Here is a 15306-nt window from a genome sequence, read left to right on the forward strand (position 1 = left end):
GTAACTGACTTAAGCCTCCATTATTGTATAGAGGGAAGGTAACTGACTCAAGTCTCCATTATTGTATAGAGGGGAGTAAGTGACTTAAGTCTCCATTATCTCATAGAGGGGAGTTAACTGACTTAAGCCTCCATTATTGTATAGAGGGGAGGTAACTGACTAAAGTCTCCATTATTGTATAGAGGGGAGGTAACTGACTTAAGCCTCCATTATTGTATAGAGGGGAGTAAGTGACTTAAGTCTCCATTATCTCATAGAGGGGAGGTAACTGACTTAAGTCTCCATTATTGTATAGAGGGGAGGTAACTGACTTAAGCCTCCATTATTGTATAGAGGGGAGGTAACTGACTTAAGTCTCCATTATTGTATAGAGGGGAGTAAGTGACTTAAGTCACCATTATCTCATAGAGGGGAGGTAACTGACTTAAGTCTCCATTATTGTATAGAGGGGAGGTAACTGACTTAAGCCTCCATTATTGTATAGAGGGGAGGTAACTGACTTATGTCTCCCGTTATATTTTCAGATGAAATCAAGACAAAGCTTCACCTTCAGAAGGTGACAGGCTACAGCCTCTCTGGAGCTGGACCACCGTACATGGTGGCAGGATATGTGCCTGGGGGAAAGGTGAGCGACTAATATACCAGTACAGTTACCATTTGAAACAAAGAAACAAATTTCAGTTTTTGACATTATCATTACTTTTTAGCCATCACAAATGTCACCAAAATACATCCAAAACAAGGTGTAATATAATGAAAATTAGTGCATAATGTACCAGTACCATTTAAACAGAAACTTGTAACAAAAATTCACTTTTTGTCATTAACATTACTCTTAAGCAGTCTAGGACCAATACCATGTCATAAAATACATCCAAAATGAGGGGTAGTATAATTGAAATGAGAGCATAGTGTACCAGTACCATTTAAACAGAAACTTATAACAAAATTTTCAATTTGTGCCATTATCATTATTTTTAGCAACATTGAACTTTGGCTCAAAATGCCATCCAAAATGTTGTATACATGTAGTTGAAATGGGACCATAGCATTTTGCATGTTTGCAAATGTTGAAAGTCCTTCAAAAAGTCTTTGTATTCAGCTTACACCATAACATGTTTTGTTTAGTGTGTATTTAGCTTACACCATAACATGTTTTGTTTAGTGATCAAGATTTATTATTATAAGTTAAGTTTAACAGTTTTTAGTGTCAATATGATTGGAATTGGTTCTTTATGTTGCAGTATGTCACGGTTTACCAATTTCGGAAGAAATCAAATACTTTTGCAGCATTTTAGAATTATTTTTATGTCCCCCATCCACTATAGTGGGGGACATATTGTTTTTGCCCTGTCTGTCTGTTGGTCTGTTTGCTCCAACTTTAACATTTGCAATAACTTTTTCAATATTCAAGATAGCAACTTGATATTCAATATGCATGTGTATCTCATGGAGCTGCACATTTTGAGTGGTGAAAGGTCATCCTTCAAGGTCAGAGGTCAAATATATGTGGCAAAAATCGCTCATTTTATGAATACTTTTGCAGTATCGAAGATAACATCTTGATATTTTGCATGCATGTGTATGTCATGGAGCCGCACATTTTGAGTGGTGAAAGGTGAAGGTCATCCTTCAAGGTCAAAGGTAAGAAAAAAAAAATCAAAGCGGCGCAGAAGGGGACAGTGTTTCTGACAAACACATGCCGCACATTTTGAGTGGTGAGAGCTCAAGGTCATCCTTTAAGGTCAAAGGTCAAAAAAGAAAAAAAAGAAATTGAAAGCGGCGCAGAAGGGGACATAGTGTTTCTGACAAACACATTTCTTGTTTTAATAAGATGTTTGTTTTCATCCTGTCAAAGAAATATTGTGCTTTAGATTTTATCAAAAATGTATATTTGATAATTTATTTTATTGATCATAGGGTCAGCCATGCTTTGTGAGGGTTTACAAGTACCCAAACTTTGGGGGCCCCAATGCGGCAGTGGCCAACCGGACATTCTTCAAGGCAGACAAAGTTGAGATGCTGTGGAACAAGGCGAGCACAGCAATGTTGCTACTGACGACCACAGACACCTCGGAGTCCAGTTACTATGGCGACCAAGGTCTTCACTACCTCGGAAGTAACGGTGAGAGCAGCCTTGTGCATCTTGGGAAGAACGGGCCGGTATACCACATTGAGTGGAGCCCAAAGAGCACCGAGTTCTGTGTTGTGTATGGATGTATCCTTGCTCTATTGTCCATCATGGTGCAATTGATAAACAATTTAGCATCGTTCTGGGAAAACTGGGTTTAATGCATGTGGCTTAACTGTGCCTAAGAAGAGACTTCCTTTTAATTAAAAATTTAATAAAAGTGTCAGTGTCATCCCTGGGGACACTTTAAGCACATGCAGTTAGTCCAGTTGTCCAAGAACAAGGCTAAATTGAATCATGGTTAATATGTTTACCTACATGGATTTGATTATATTGGGAAGAACGGGCCCACGTACCACATTGGGTAGAGCCAGAAGAGCACAGAGTTCTGTGTGGTATGGATTATCCTTGCAAGGCTTACTCCGCCATTTGCCGAATTTGCTAATGGCAATAAGAAAATTTGGCTAAAGCAACTTTTATTTGGCTACAATATTTTCTTCATAATTGCCCATAAAAGATAACAAATAATAAGTCTTCAGACGTAAAAAGGCAAACTTTGCTACAGAAAATTTTAGGCTAGGGGAGCCCTGTCATTGATCATTTCCATCTGGGTGCAGGTGATAAAAAACAATATTATGTTTAATATGTTAACATACAGGGTTTTTATGCTCCCCCAAAATTTATTTTTGGGGGAGCATATAGTCGCCGCTTCGTCTGTCCGTCCGTGTGTCTGTGCACAATTTTTGTCCGGGCTATTTCTCAGCAACTAATGACCGGAATTCGATGAAACTTTATGGGAAGCTTCACTACCAAAGGGAGATGTGCATATTATCAGCGGGTTCTGGTCGGATGATTTTTCACAGAGTTATGGCCGTTTGAAATTTTCCATTAACTGTACATATAGTGCAATTCTTGTCCGGGCTATTTCTCAGCAACCAATGACCGGAATTCAATGAAACTTTATGGGAAGCTTGACTACCAAGAGGAGATGTGCATATTATCAGCAAGTTCTGGTCGGATGATTATTCACAGAGTAATGGCCCTTTGAAATTTTCCATTAACTGTACATAAAGTGCAATTCTTGTCCGGGCTACTTCTCAGCAACTAATGACTGGAATTCAATGAAACTTTATGGGAAGCTTCACTACCAAGAGGAGATGTGCATATTATCAGCGGGTTCTGGTCGGATGATTTTTCACATAGTTCTAGCCCTTTGAAATTTTCCATTAACTGTGCATATAGTGCAATTCTTGTCCGGGCTATTTCTCAGCAACTAATGACTGGAATTCAATGAAACTTTATGGGAAGCTTCACTACCAAGAGGAGATGTGCATATTATCAGCGGGTTCTGGTCGGATGATTTTTCACATAGTTATGGCCCTTTGAAATTTTCTATACAAAAATTCTTGTCGCCCCAACTTCTGTGCCCTCAAGACATTTCCTTTTATCTCAATATATAGTGCAATATTGTGACAAAAAAAACTTTGGGGATCATCACCCGTCTCAGACGGTTTCTTGTTTAGAGAGTTATGGCCCTTTGAAATTTTTAAGTTGCTAAACCATCCATCGTATTATTTTGTACAAAGTTATGTCCCTCAAGATGTTTCCTTTTATCTGAATATATAGTGCATTATTGTGACAAAAAAAAACTTTGGGGAGCATCACCCGTCTCAGACGGTTTCTTGTTTGATAATCTTTTGATTAGGTCTGTCTACCATGTTGAGTGCTCCATATGAAGGAGTTCTGTGTGGTCAATAGCTGTCCTTGGTCCATCTGGGTCCGGTTAATTAATAATTTAATTATGAGTTAAAGCTAACTATGGTTAATGTGTTAAAATACATAGTTTGATAATCCTCTGCAAATTATCACACTGTCAATAATAAGAACAAGTATTAAATAGTTCTGCCTACCGTAACTTTTGAGGAGGGTTTATAACTTTATCCCATTATTAAAGAATGGATAATTTGTCTCAAAACTAAAACCTTCCTTAATTAAACTCATGGGTAAAATTTTCAGCAATTGGGTCTTGGACCCACATTCTAAAACCTCCTTACAGAAATCTATAAAATTTCTTAAATTGATGAATATTTATGTCCCCCACCACTTATAGTGGGGGACATATTGTTTTTGCCCTGTCTGTTGGTTGGTTGGTTTGTGTGTTTGTTTGCTCCAACTTTAACATTTGCCATTACTTTTGCAATATTGAAGATTGCAACTTGATATTTGGCATGCATGTGTATCTCATGGAGCTGCACATTTTGAGTGGTGAAAGGTCAAGGTCATCCATCAAGGTCAAAGGTAAAAAAACAATCAAAGCGGCGCAGAAGGGGACATAGGGTTTCTGACAAACACAGTTCTTGTTTTATTTTTTTTGGCTGCATTGAAGTCTTCATAGTAATACATGTATAGAATAACATGTAGTCCAAAGGATCATACTGCACTAGAAATTGAAAAAAAGTCAGGCTATTATTTGTTTATGTCCAGGGGCCCAAATAACATTTCACCAGCCCCAGAATGTTTTTAATGTTAAAACACCTTGATACAAAATATTTGGACACTAATCATTTGATTTTATATGATAAAAGTTTGATTTGAAGTTTCACCTAAGTGAAACTAAGGTTACAATTTCCCCTTGGAGTTTTCCTGCATAATGTATAATTTGAATAAATAATACAAGTACAAGATTTAAATTGATAAGATTATCATCATTAAATGATAAAGCATACATTTTGCATTTGTTGAATGTTATGTTAGAATTATTAGCTTTTGTTAGTTTTTGTTTTTCATTATTAAATTTTTGTTCAGTTAATGTAGACAACTTGGCAGTCTTGTGTTTCTTTTTGATGCCTCTATACATGATGTGTACTTTGTGTGAAAGGCAAATAATGTATTTCTGCATTTTACATGTATTGCAGGACTGGTAAATGCTTTACAATATGAAATTTATTTTCCTCGCATATGTTTTTAATGCTTAGGAATTCTGCCTCTCTAGTGTTTTAGAAGTTTCTAAGTATCAAAATGTATTTATATTTTTTAAACGCTAGTCAATGACCTTAACTTGTGTGCTAGTTATGCCAGCAAAAGCCACCATATACAATATGAAGACAGAACCTGTATTTGACTTTGGCACAGGGCCAAGGAACTTTGGCTTCTACAATCCTCAAGGAAGCAATATCCTTTGAAGTAAATGAGAAGATTCACCATGTTCAAAATAAATAATCCAGTGAATTACATCAAGGGCAGCTTAGTGAGATAAAAAATATACACACAAATCTTTTTATGCATTCATTTAAAGCCTTAAGTGGCTTTATATCAACATTCTTTTCATATATATTACACCTTGCATTCAAATTATGATGTATGTGGTAAAAAATGTTGACGTATTTTAATTTCTAACTTAAATTTAATATTTGTTTGATTATCTTGTTAAGATGGCCCACTCACCAAAAATTTAAACATTATAGTTTCCAATTTACATCTTACTGACAAAATACAAAAGCACACACCAGTGTCAATCTCACATTGAAATCAAAAGTTAAGTTTGCTAAATTCTGATCTTAACTCATTGGTAATAATAAAATTTATTAACCAGCCTGTATAATAGTGAACAAAGTAAAAAAAAATCACACGCAGGAAAAGTATTAGATCATGAACTCAATGCAAGGGAGCAATCACATTCACATAACAGTCTCTTCACAATCGGCAAAGAAAGTATTCAAGTGATCAATTGCGTAACACTTTGACAAACCACAAAAACACTAGACACAGCAAAAAAACATGTTAACAAACACACACACAAATCCAACCTGGGGACACTTTCTTAGAACGATCAGTGCAAAGAGTTGTTAGTTTAAACTTTTATTGAGCTTCGAACATCATACTTGGCTCGGAGATTAAAATAGGCAATCTGATGAGCAACTCCTGCCCAAAACTCACATGCAAATTTCCGTCTCTGCTTCTGTGAAACAATACTTATTGGCCACTTAATGCTGTGGATGATTGTGGGTCTTCTCAAAATGCAAATCAAATGTCCAACAACTGTTTAAGACCAAAGGGTTAGATCAGACAACGTTTAAAAAGATGATCAGACGGAAATGCCAGATTTTATTAGTACATAAAATTTCATGTTAATGAAAATAAATAAATCTACAGTTTTACACCTTTTAACCATACACACTTTCATTTATCCACAAAACTTGATGTCAACCAAAATAACTGAAACAAGTACAGTATAACACAACTTAACCCCTCGTACTTCTTTGCCTGTGCGGCTTCGGGAATCTCCGTGGAAACATGGAATTCTGGGACGTGAAACAGAAGAAGCTGATTTGCCAGACGCAGTCGCAGGACACCACCAGCTTTCAGTGGTGCGCAGACGGTGAGCACATACTGACTGCCACCACAGCGCCGCGGTTAAGGGTTGGCAACGGGTAGGTTGGGTGACTTTCAAAGCCTTGTTCTGGGAAAACGGGGCCTAAAGCATGTGTGCAAAGTGTCTTCCCAAATAACACACTCTCCGCCTAAACTGGATTTTTGTTTAGAAGAGACTTCCTATAATTGAAAAATTCCATAAAACGTAATATTTCATCCCTGATTAGCATGTGCAGACTGCACAGGCTAATCTGGGACGACACTTTATGCACATGCATTAGGTCCAGTTTGCCCAGAAGGAGGCTCATACGAAATGGTAGCCTGATAATAGCAAAATGTGTTTTGTATATGGATTATACCAGTACTTTTTTGTGCCCACACTTTAAGAGGAGGTGCATATGGATTTGTCTTTTTCTATCAGTCCATCCATACTTTTTATACGCCCGTATAAAATACGGGACGTATTATGTGAAACCCCTTGGCGGGCGGGCGGGCGGCGGGCGGAAGGCATCACTTTGTCCGGACTCTAATTCAAATTGTATTCATCCGATCTTCACCAAACTTGGTCAGCAGTTGCATCTAGTTGATATCTAGGCCAAGTTCGAATATGGGTCATGCCGGGTCAAAAACTAGGTCATAGGGTCAATAAGTGCATTTTCAAAGGGGCCACTTTGTCCGGACTCTATTTCAAATTGTATTCATCCGATCTTCACCAAACTTGGTCAGCAGTTGCATCTAGTTGATATATAGGCCAAGTTCGAATATGGGTCATGCCGGGTCAAAAACTAGGTCATAGGGTCAATTAGTGCATTTTCAACGGCGCCACTTTGTCCGGACTCTAATTCAAATTGTATTCATCCGATCTTCACCAAACTTGGTCAGTAGTTGCATCTAGTTGATATCTAGGTCAAGTCCGAATATGGGTCATGCTGGGTCAAAAACTAGGTCAAAGGGTCAATTAGTGCATTTTACTTTGTCCGGACTCTAATTCAAATTGTATAAATCTTATCTTCACCAAACTTGGTCAGTAGTTGCATCTAGTTGATATCTAGGCCAAGTTCGAATATGGGTCATGCCAGGTTAAAAACTAGGTCATAGGGTCAATTAGTCCATTTTCAACAGCGTACACTTATTGATATCAATGCATATATATGAATATATCAGTTATATAAGTTGTTGTTGTTTTTTTTGCTTATTTCCAAAACAAATACATCAATCATCAGTGTATCATCTCCAATGGCACACGAATCGGGCGTATATTGCTCCGTCATGTGGCGCTCTTGTTTAGCTTGAATATTCACAAGCTATACTACTAAACCAAATGTCTGTGTCTATGTAATTGCTCTGGTTAAGGTAAATGTGCTACATCTGGATATCACTGTATCTACTACAGGTATTTTATAACAATTTCAGACGTGTTTGGCGTCATATTGTAAGGTAACTGACCAATGTCCATAACTCTGATCTGCAATTTAACAGAATTATGCCCTTTTTTGTACTTTTATAAAAAAAATATGGTTAACGTTCAACATCTCTGTATCACTGTTTTATTCTACAGGTATTCAATTAAAACTTCACACATGGGGTCACCAACCCAGTTCCATAACTCTTGCCTCCAATTTAGCTGAAGTGTGTCCCTTGTTTTGATTAGAAAAATTAGATCTTTTTATCTTATACAGATATTAAAATAAAACTTTACATTTGTTGAGAACATTGACTGACCCTATAAATGTGTTAAGCTCTTTAGCTGCATTATGCCCTCTTTTGTACCTAATAAAATCTGGTACATGTGTTAGTGCAAGATAAAATGTATGTTATGGTTTGTGTGCAACAAGTACATATCTATATGCTTACTATACTTACTTCACACATACAAGTTAACAGACCAAGACCCATAATTCTGCTTTTAATTTTTCAAGTTCAAGTATATCTTTGTGTTCAGCAACCTCTATCTCTAGCAGACATGTAGATCTGGCGTCAATAATAGTGGAAATTGCCATCCCTGATTAGCCTGTGCAGACTGCACGGGCTTATCTTGGACAACACTTTAGGCACATGCATTGAGCACATTTTCCCCAGAATGAGGCTCAATTAAAGATACCTAACTGGGAATGTCACAGTAATTTGACATGTGTTGGACTTCAGGTACCGTATCTGGCACTACACTGGGGCCATGTTGGAGGAGAAACATGTCGGCAAGGGGGAGGAACTCTGGGAGGCCTTTTGGTGCCCGGCACCCTTGGAACGGTTCCCGGAGAAACCCATAAGCTACCGTCAGGTGCCCTCTGAGAAACCTGCACCACCCCCAGTGTGTAGGTTGAAAAGTTGATGAATGCATTAATATGCACTGTATAAGACTTTTGGGGGTATATTTGTTGTTTATGTTGGTGAGCTTGTTGACCACCAAAGTTACTTTTTTCAGAGTCAAGCAATTTTAAACTGATCTTTACCAAACTTCATGGAAATGTGTCCTAAAATATTACTGCCAAGTCCAAATATAAGCCTACTTGCCGCAGGAAATGTTGAGTTATAGCGCTTGAATGATATGAACATTTCTGTTGAACAGTTGCCGCTCGATATATCAAACAGTTGTCATCAGGTCGGTCCTCACCACAATTGATAACATATCTCTAGATTCATTTAAAGTAAAACTTTAGATGGGAATAATGGTTTTACAAGCACCTATTTATCAATACATAAAGAGTTTTTCAAATTTAAGAAATTAAGAATTTCTAATTCGTTATCTGTATGGACCTTGGGTTTACCGGAATACTGAGCCCAGGGAAGGAAGTAGTATTAAAATATAGCTGTGACTTGTTTTAGGAGTTTTTTCACAGAAATTGATGTCAAATGTATTCCGAATTTTTTTGTTAACTTAAGAAGATGTATGTCATATGCATGTAGACTATATTTTGACTCACTTTTTAGCAACACAGCAAACGTATGTCCCTCCATCCATGCGAGGAAAGACAAACTTGCCTTCCACCAAACTGCACGAGTATGAACCACCGTCCAATCAGAAAAAACAAGGTCAGCAACCCTACATTTAACTCTTTCCCACTTAGAAGCAAAGTGAAAATTGATATGTGCAAACAGCATAAAACCAAAACAGCCTGCGAGTAATTCGCAGTCTGTTCAGGTTTTATGCTGTATGCTGCTCATCAGTATCTAAGGGTGTGAAATGAAGCCTTGAATCTAGTAAGAAAGGCATGGGACTACAAATGCGTCAAAATACGTATCTAAGTGGTGAAGTGTTAATTTATAATATTGCTTTAGTATACACTTGTTTATATTCAAAAGGTAGTAACCTGAAATCTCATGAAAAGTTGATGATCCGATTTGAAGTAATGTATTCTATATTTACATCCTTATAGAGCTCCTGAAAACTCTCTTTATGCAAATGACCCGAGCTTTGTTTGAAAGGGGTTTATTGCGTATAGTATCATCCCAGATTAGCCTGTGCAGTCATTAAAGAGAGAAAATATTGTAAAGGCTTTCCGTCTAAACTGGATTTTTGCTAAGAAGAGACTTTATTTTTCAAAAAATATCATAAAAGCGGAAAGTGAAGTCCCTTATTAGCCTGTACGGACTGCACTGGGTATTCTGGGACGACACAATATGCACATGCATTAAACCCCCTTTTGGCAGAGCACGGCTCACATGTTTGTTTCACAAGGACTGGATATAAAAGGTACATCTATGTCTTTCAGTTCATTTTCGTTTGCCTCCTATAGATCCCAGTATGCCAGTGAGCAAAAACAAGAAGAAGAAGGAAGCAAAGAAGAACAGAGAAGCTGAGGTTTGTTTATAAAAAGAATAATTGCACAATTGTGTTGTACGAAGTGTTCTGTATAGAGGAAATGTCAAATTTCAACCATTCACAGAGAAAGAGGTGAGAGTTTATTACTTTGTTATTCACTGATATCCTTATTAAACAGAATTTTGCAAAGTTGAAATTGCTGCGTTATTAGATTAAGGTATGGCAGGTAAGAGATGTAAAACGGGATTTCTGGTCAATAAAATTAGTTTGCATTGACCAGTCTTGATGAAACTTTGAATATAGCAAACTTGCATGGAGAGCTAGATTTGGATTGTATTAACCCTTTGCATGCTGGGAAATTTGTCGTCTGCTTAAATCTCGTCTGCTGAATTTCTAAAATTAGCATTTTCTTCGAATTTTCAAAGAATACTATCAGAATAGCAAACAGTTTGGATCCTGATGAGACGCCACGTTTTGTGGCGTCTTATCTGAATCCAAACTGTTTGCAAAGGCCTTCAAAATTCGGTTCCAGCACTGAAGGAGTTAAAGGTGTGTTGGTTCAAGGTCTGGACTACTTTTACATCAAATAAAAAATCTCAAGGTCAAGAACATAAATTAATGTCAAAGGTCAAAAGGAAAAAACTTGTATTGTCAAACTTGTGCATATGTGTAAAAGAAGTATGTATCTGGGTATTGATCCCTTATCAGTGACAGGTCTAGTTATAATAAACTTCCCATATCAACAGAAAGCGGCTAGTGGTGGCAATGAAGCTGTCTCCATGGTGACGAGTGCAGCCAGTGCTCCCAGTGTCCCAATGCCTTCGACGGGTGACCCAGAAAAAGACAAGAAGATACGTAATCTCATGAAGGTGCGACATTTCATAACAAAATTCAGTTTTCACTTAAAAATAAAAATAGTATGTATGCTTGACATGGTAATAATGCAAAAGGTGAAAAATAAATCCATATTTACATTTTATTTGGTCATATAAGATGTGCCATTTAAAAATACAACAAGGTATTAACTTAAAGCAGATTTACCCAGTTCGGAAAAGCTGAGATATTAACTGTCACACATAATAATGTAAGCATTGCTTTTTACTGTGGTATTGAATTTTTATGCCCCCGGTAGCGTGGCATATGGCAGTTGAACTGTCCGTCAGTCTGTGCGTCCGTCCAAAAACTGAAACATTGTCCTTAACTTTTGCATTATTGAAGATAGCAAATTGATATTTGGCATGCATGTGCATCTCATGGAGCTGCACATTTTGAGTGGTGAAAGGTCAAGGTCAAATATATTGCTTCAAAGCGGCGCCGTAGGGGGCATTGTGTTTCTGACAAACACATCTCTTGTTTAAGTATTATTAAGTGTGTTTTCTGTGTTTACTTACTAAAGACAGATACATATAGTATTTATTAAAAGTTGTAAATGAAGATTCTTCAATTAAAATTTATTAGCTCATATAAAAAATGTGAACCAATTGCAAGAACCAATGGAATGTTTTCTAATAATTTGCAATTTTAAATAACACAGACTAAATATTTTCCATAAAATAAACATTAACCAGCATAATTATCAATGACTTCAGGTAAAATTTGTTTCAAGGCATGTTACTGCAGTACAATATAAACGTTTCATATGGATATGAAGTATTGTCCCAGATAAGCCAGTGCAGTCCACACAAGCTAATATTGTATGACATTTTTCACTATTTCAGAAACTGCAGGCCATAGAAGTGCTGAAGGAACAGCAGAAGGCAGGCAAGCAGTTGGAGCTCAACCAGGTAAGATGGGGACCATAAGCTGCTTTTCTGTACTCTCAAATCAATAACTGTTTTCCCTTAGAATGATCTTACACCATGAGTGTTCATTCCAACCATTATTTGTTTTCCTAAAAAAAATATTTTTAATCAGGCTATATTCAGTTTGTTTTCATCTAATTCCATGAAATGAGGCTGTTTTGTGTGTACTGGTATTTTCCAAAACTGATACTATTTTAAAATAGTATTCCATATTCCCGAAAATGCGGACATTTCAAGTTTGTTGTCCCAAACGTTCTGTAGGATATTTTCAGTTTTGTTTTCAGAAATTTTCTTTAATGAAGCTATTGTTTACCCCACCCACCCCCAAAAGAGGGCTAATTACTAACCCTGTATTGGGATCAAGTTTTACAGGATTCTTATTAACTATAGGGAAATTGTGTAAATCAGTTGTACATACCGTTAGGTACACACTGATAATGTTATGTCTTTTTATGCCCCTGGTAGGGTGGCATATAGCAGTTGAACTGTCCGTCAGTCTGTGCGTCCATCCGAAAACTTAAACATTGCCCATAACTTTTGCTATTTTGAAAATAGCAACTTGATATTTGGCATGCATGTGTATCTCATGGAGCTGCACATTTTGAATGGTGAAAGGTCAAGGTCATCTTTCAAGATCAAATGTCAAATATAAAGCTTCAAAGCGGCGCAGAAGGGGCATTGTGTTTCTGACAAACACATCTCTTGTTTCAATGAATTTTTTAGATTTTGCTCTGGATAAGTTCTACTACACATCCATGGTGCTATATTACTTTATATAAAGTTCTTTGACTTGTTTCAGTTAACAAAGATGAAGACTGAAGACGCCTTGCTGGCTGAACTGAAGGCACTGGAGATTAGCTGAGACTAGAGGAATTTAGTTTCTATGCCAAAATATTGAAATGTGCTAAAAGACATAACATACATGTGAAGTGTTTTGTTGCTTGCATGTTAAGTGCTGTGCAATGTATGGCCAATTTTTTATAGCATTAACAACTTTTTATTGGTTAAAGATTTGTGTTCAATTTGTGTTGACTGTGTGTTTTTGTGCAAACAAATACTTTAAAATCGAGAATAAAAATTATTTCAATATTATGTTTACCTAGGTTAAACTTAACAACTGGATTACAAAATTAACTTTATGTTGAATTTTTTGTTTAATTATTTTATTTTTGGAAAGATTAATTGGTAATTTCTAGCAGTAATTAGGAAAAATACATACTTTTTGAGATTGGTGATGAGGCCAAATTTGGACCAAAAAACAACGCTGGTTGATTATATGCTTTAGACTTTTTTCAACGTACATTGTGTGTGTTTATTAGATAAAAACTAATACCTTCTTTTGATTGCAATATTTTATAAAGCATATTTGTTCTCCTTTAAAATTCTTCATAAAATAATTGTTACATATATTTAAATTGATAAATTACTGGTAATACACAAGTAACACATTTCTGTCAGTCTGGTAGCATACATCAACTTTATGTATTCATGCTTAGCTTGTTTACCCAGTTTTAGGTTAAATGTTCAGAGGATGTAAGAAGGGGATAAATGTGTACCAAAATCAGGTTATTTGTGCATTGAAAAAGGTCTGTGATCATTCAATAAACTACATGTTGAATCGTGTCTTGTTGTTATTACAGAAAACTCAAGAATTTATCATGAAACCTTTGGACCTGAAAAAATATGTCTACAGGTACATAACGGCCAGGTATCAACAAATTTTTAATTTCGTCTCAACTCAGATGATATTGGAGTTTTTACTCCACTGAGAAATGAGAATGTTGAGCAGCTCACAATCTCAAATTTCAGCTATTATTTTCCTTAAACTCCGGGTTGAGTGGGACTCGAAACTATGAAACACATTTGTGATTGCCAAAGCTACCATGATGTTGAAGCTCATCTAAATAAGAGAGTATTCACTAAGCTTTATATTAAATAGTACTTACATGAACATGTCAGATCTTCATAGGTCAAAGTGATCCCTGTTGTTGTTTTTTGCTTGCAGAAGGATAAATATAAATCTTTTCAGCAATATTTACTTGCTTCAAATATTGTTAAGTAAAAAAGTATTTAATAAAGACATGGCCAGAGATTCAAGGAATTTTATGCATGTACAGAAATTTGTATGTGCTGTGTTGTTTTGACGTTTTACCAAAGAGACAAATTTCTGATGACGGCATATGATTGAAGTTTTGTGTAATTCCATAATTGTCTTAAAAAAAACTTTTTATAAACAGAATGCTCAATATTTCAAACACAATTTGGTTATCTTTGAATGATTATGAAAAGGCCATCGATGGTAGCTCACCTGATTTCAATATAAACTAAATTTAACTACCTAAATTATGGTACTAAAAAAGTGATTGCAGTGTTGTCTCAAAGATATTGATACGAGGGGATTTACACAAGAAACACGTGTTCTACTTGTGTAGAATAAATAATTCCCAACATTTCCCAATGAATTATTTTGAAATGCAGTCTGCTGTCTCTGACAAGATTTTCTCTACCAAAATAGAGGTCAAGTCAGGACCAGTATTCGTAAACCTTTAGAGGGAAAACTTATGGAAACTCTTGAAGTCATAACAATTCCTGAAGTTTCTTGCTATGTAATTCATGCTTAGTTGTTTTTCTATTTATTAAAAAAAATAAAAATATCCGATACCTTAAACAACTTTATATTGCTTAAATGGTGAATTTGTATAATTTTTTATACAAGAAAACAATGGATTTTAATAGAAAATTTCATCTAAATTTTTTGCTGAAATACAAGACCTTTATAAATAATCCCATTCATGGTCATCAGTTTTTTCCTACATTTAAGTATATTACTTAAAGCATATGTTGAAAATCCACTTGCATTTCCAATTTGAAATATAATCCATAAAGCCATTCAAGGAAAACTATCCAACATTTAGACCACCAATATTTAAAAAAAACAACCCGTATTTATATTTTTAAGCATTTAGACGTCACCAAAGGTCCATTTATCAAATGCTATATAAAAATGAACATTTGAAAGTTTTCCATATAGCAATCTAAATATAATGAAAACTGCAAAGCCCACTACCAGCAATTGTAATCCGCATGTCAATAAAAAAAAATATTTGGTAAAGGGTGGATAAAAAAGTTATTTGATGTTATGAAATTGTATTATCTGTTTCTGGGCCTATCTTTTTTTTTATTCCAAAAAGACAGATAAGGAAATCTCCACGACCCAATTAGCTGTTTGATAACAATCAAAA

General features: G+C 35.9%; 1 protein-coding gene across 2 annotated transcripts in view; it reads left to right on the forward strand.

The window, feature by feature from the left end:
• The window catches only part of LOC127833933 (eukaryotic translation initiation factor 2A-like), a 97343-nt gene extending 83661 nt beyond the window's left edge, over positions 1 to 13682 (forward strand). For both annotated transcript variants that reach the window (XM_052359452.1, XM_052359451.1), the window contains exons 7-16: positions 525 to 625; positions 1921 to 2218; positions 5201 to 5302; positions 6387 to 6561; positions 8648 to 8814; positions 9431 to 9532; positions 10237 to 10301; positions 11009 to 11131; positions 11981 to 12046; positions 12864 to 13682. In XM_052359452.1, coding sequence (XP_052215412.1) covers positions 525 to 625; positions 1921 to 2218; positions 5201 to 5302; positions 6387 to 6561; positions 8648 to 8814; positions 9431 to 9532; positions 10237 to 10301; positions 11009 to 11131; positions 11981 to 12046; positions 12864 to 12926 — 1262 coding nt within the window. In that variant the 3' untranslated portion in view covers positions 12927 to 13682. The remainder of the gene's footprint in view (positions 1 to 524; positions 626 to 1920; positions 2219 to 5200; positions 5303 to 6386; positions 6562 to 8647; positions 8815 to 9430; positions 9533 to 10236; positions 10302 to 11008; positions 11132 to 11980; positions 12047 to 12863) is intronic.
• Positions 13683 to 15306: the final 1624 nt, after the last annotated feature.

This window comes from Dreissena polymorpha, chromosome 6 (genome assembly GCF_020536995.1).
Source record: "Dreissena polymorpha isolate Duluth1 chromosome 6, UMN_Dpol_1.0, whole genome shotgun sequence".
Lineage (NCBI taxonomy): Eukaryota > Metazoa > Mollusca > Bivalvia > Myida > Dreissenidae > Dreissena > Dreissena polymorpha.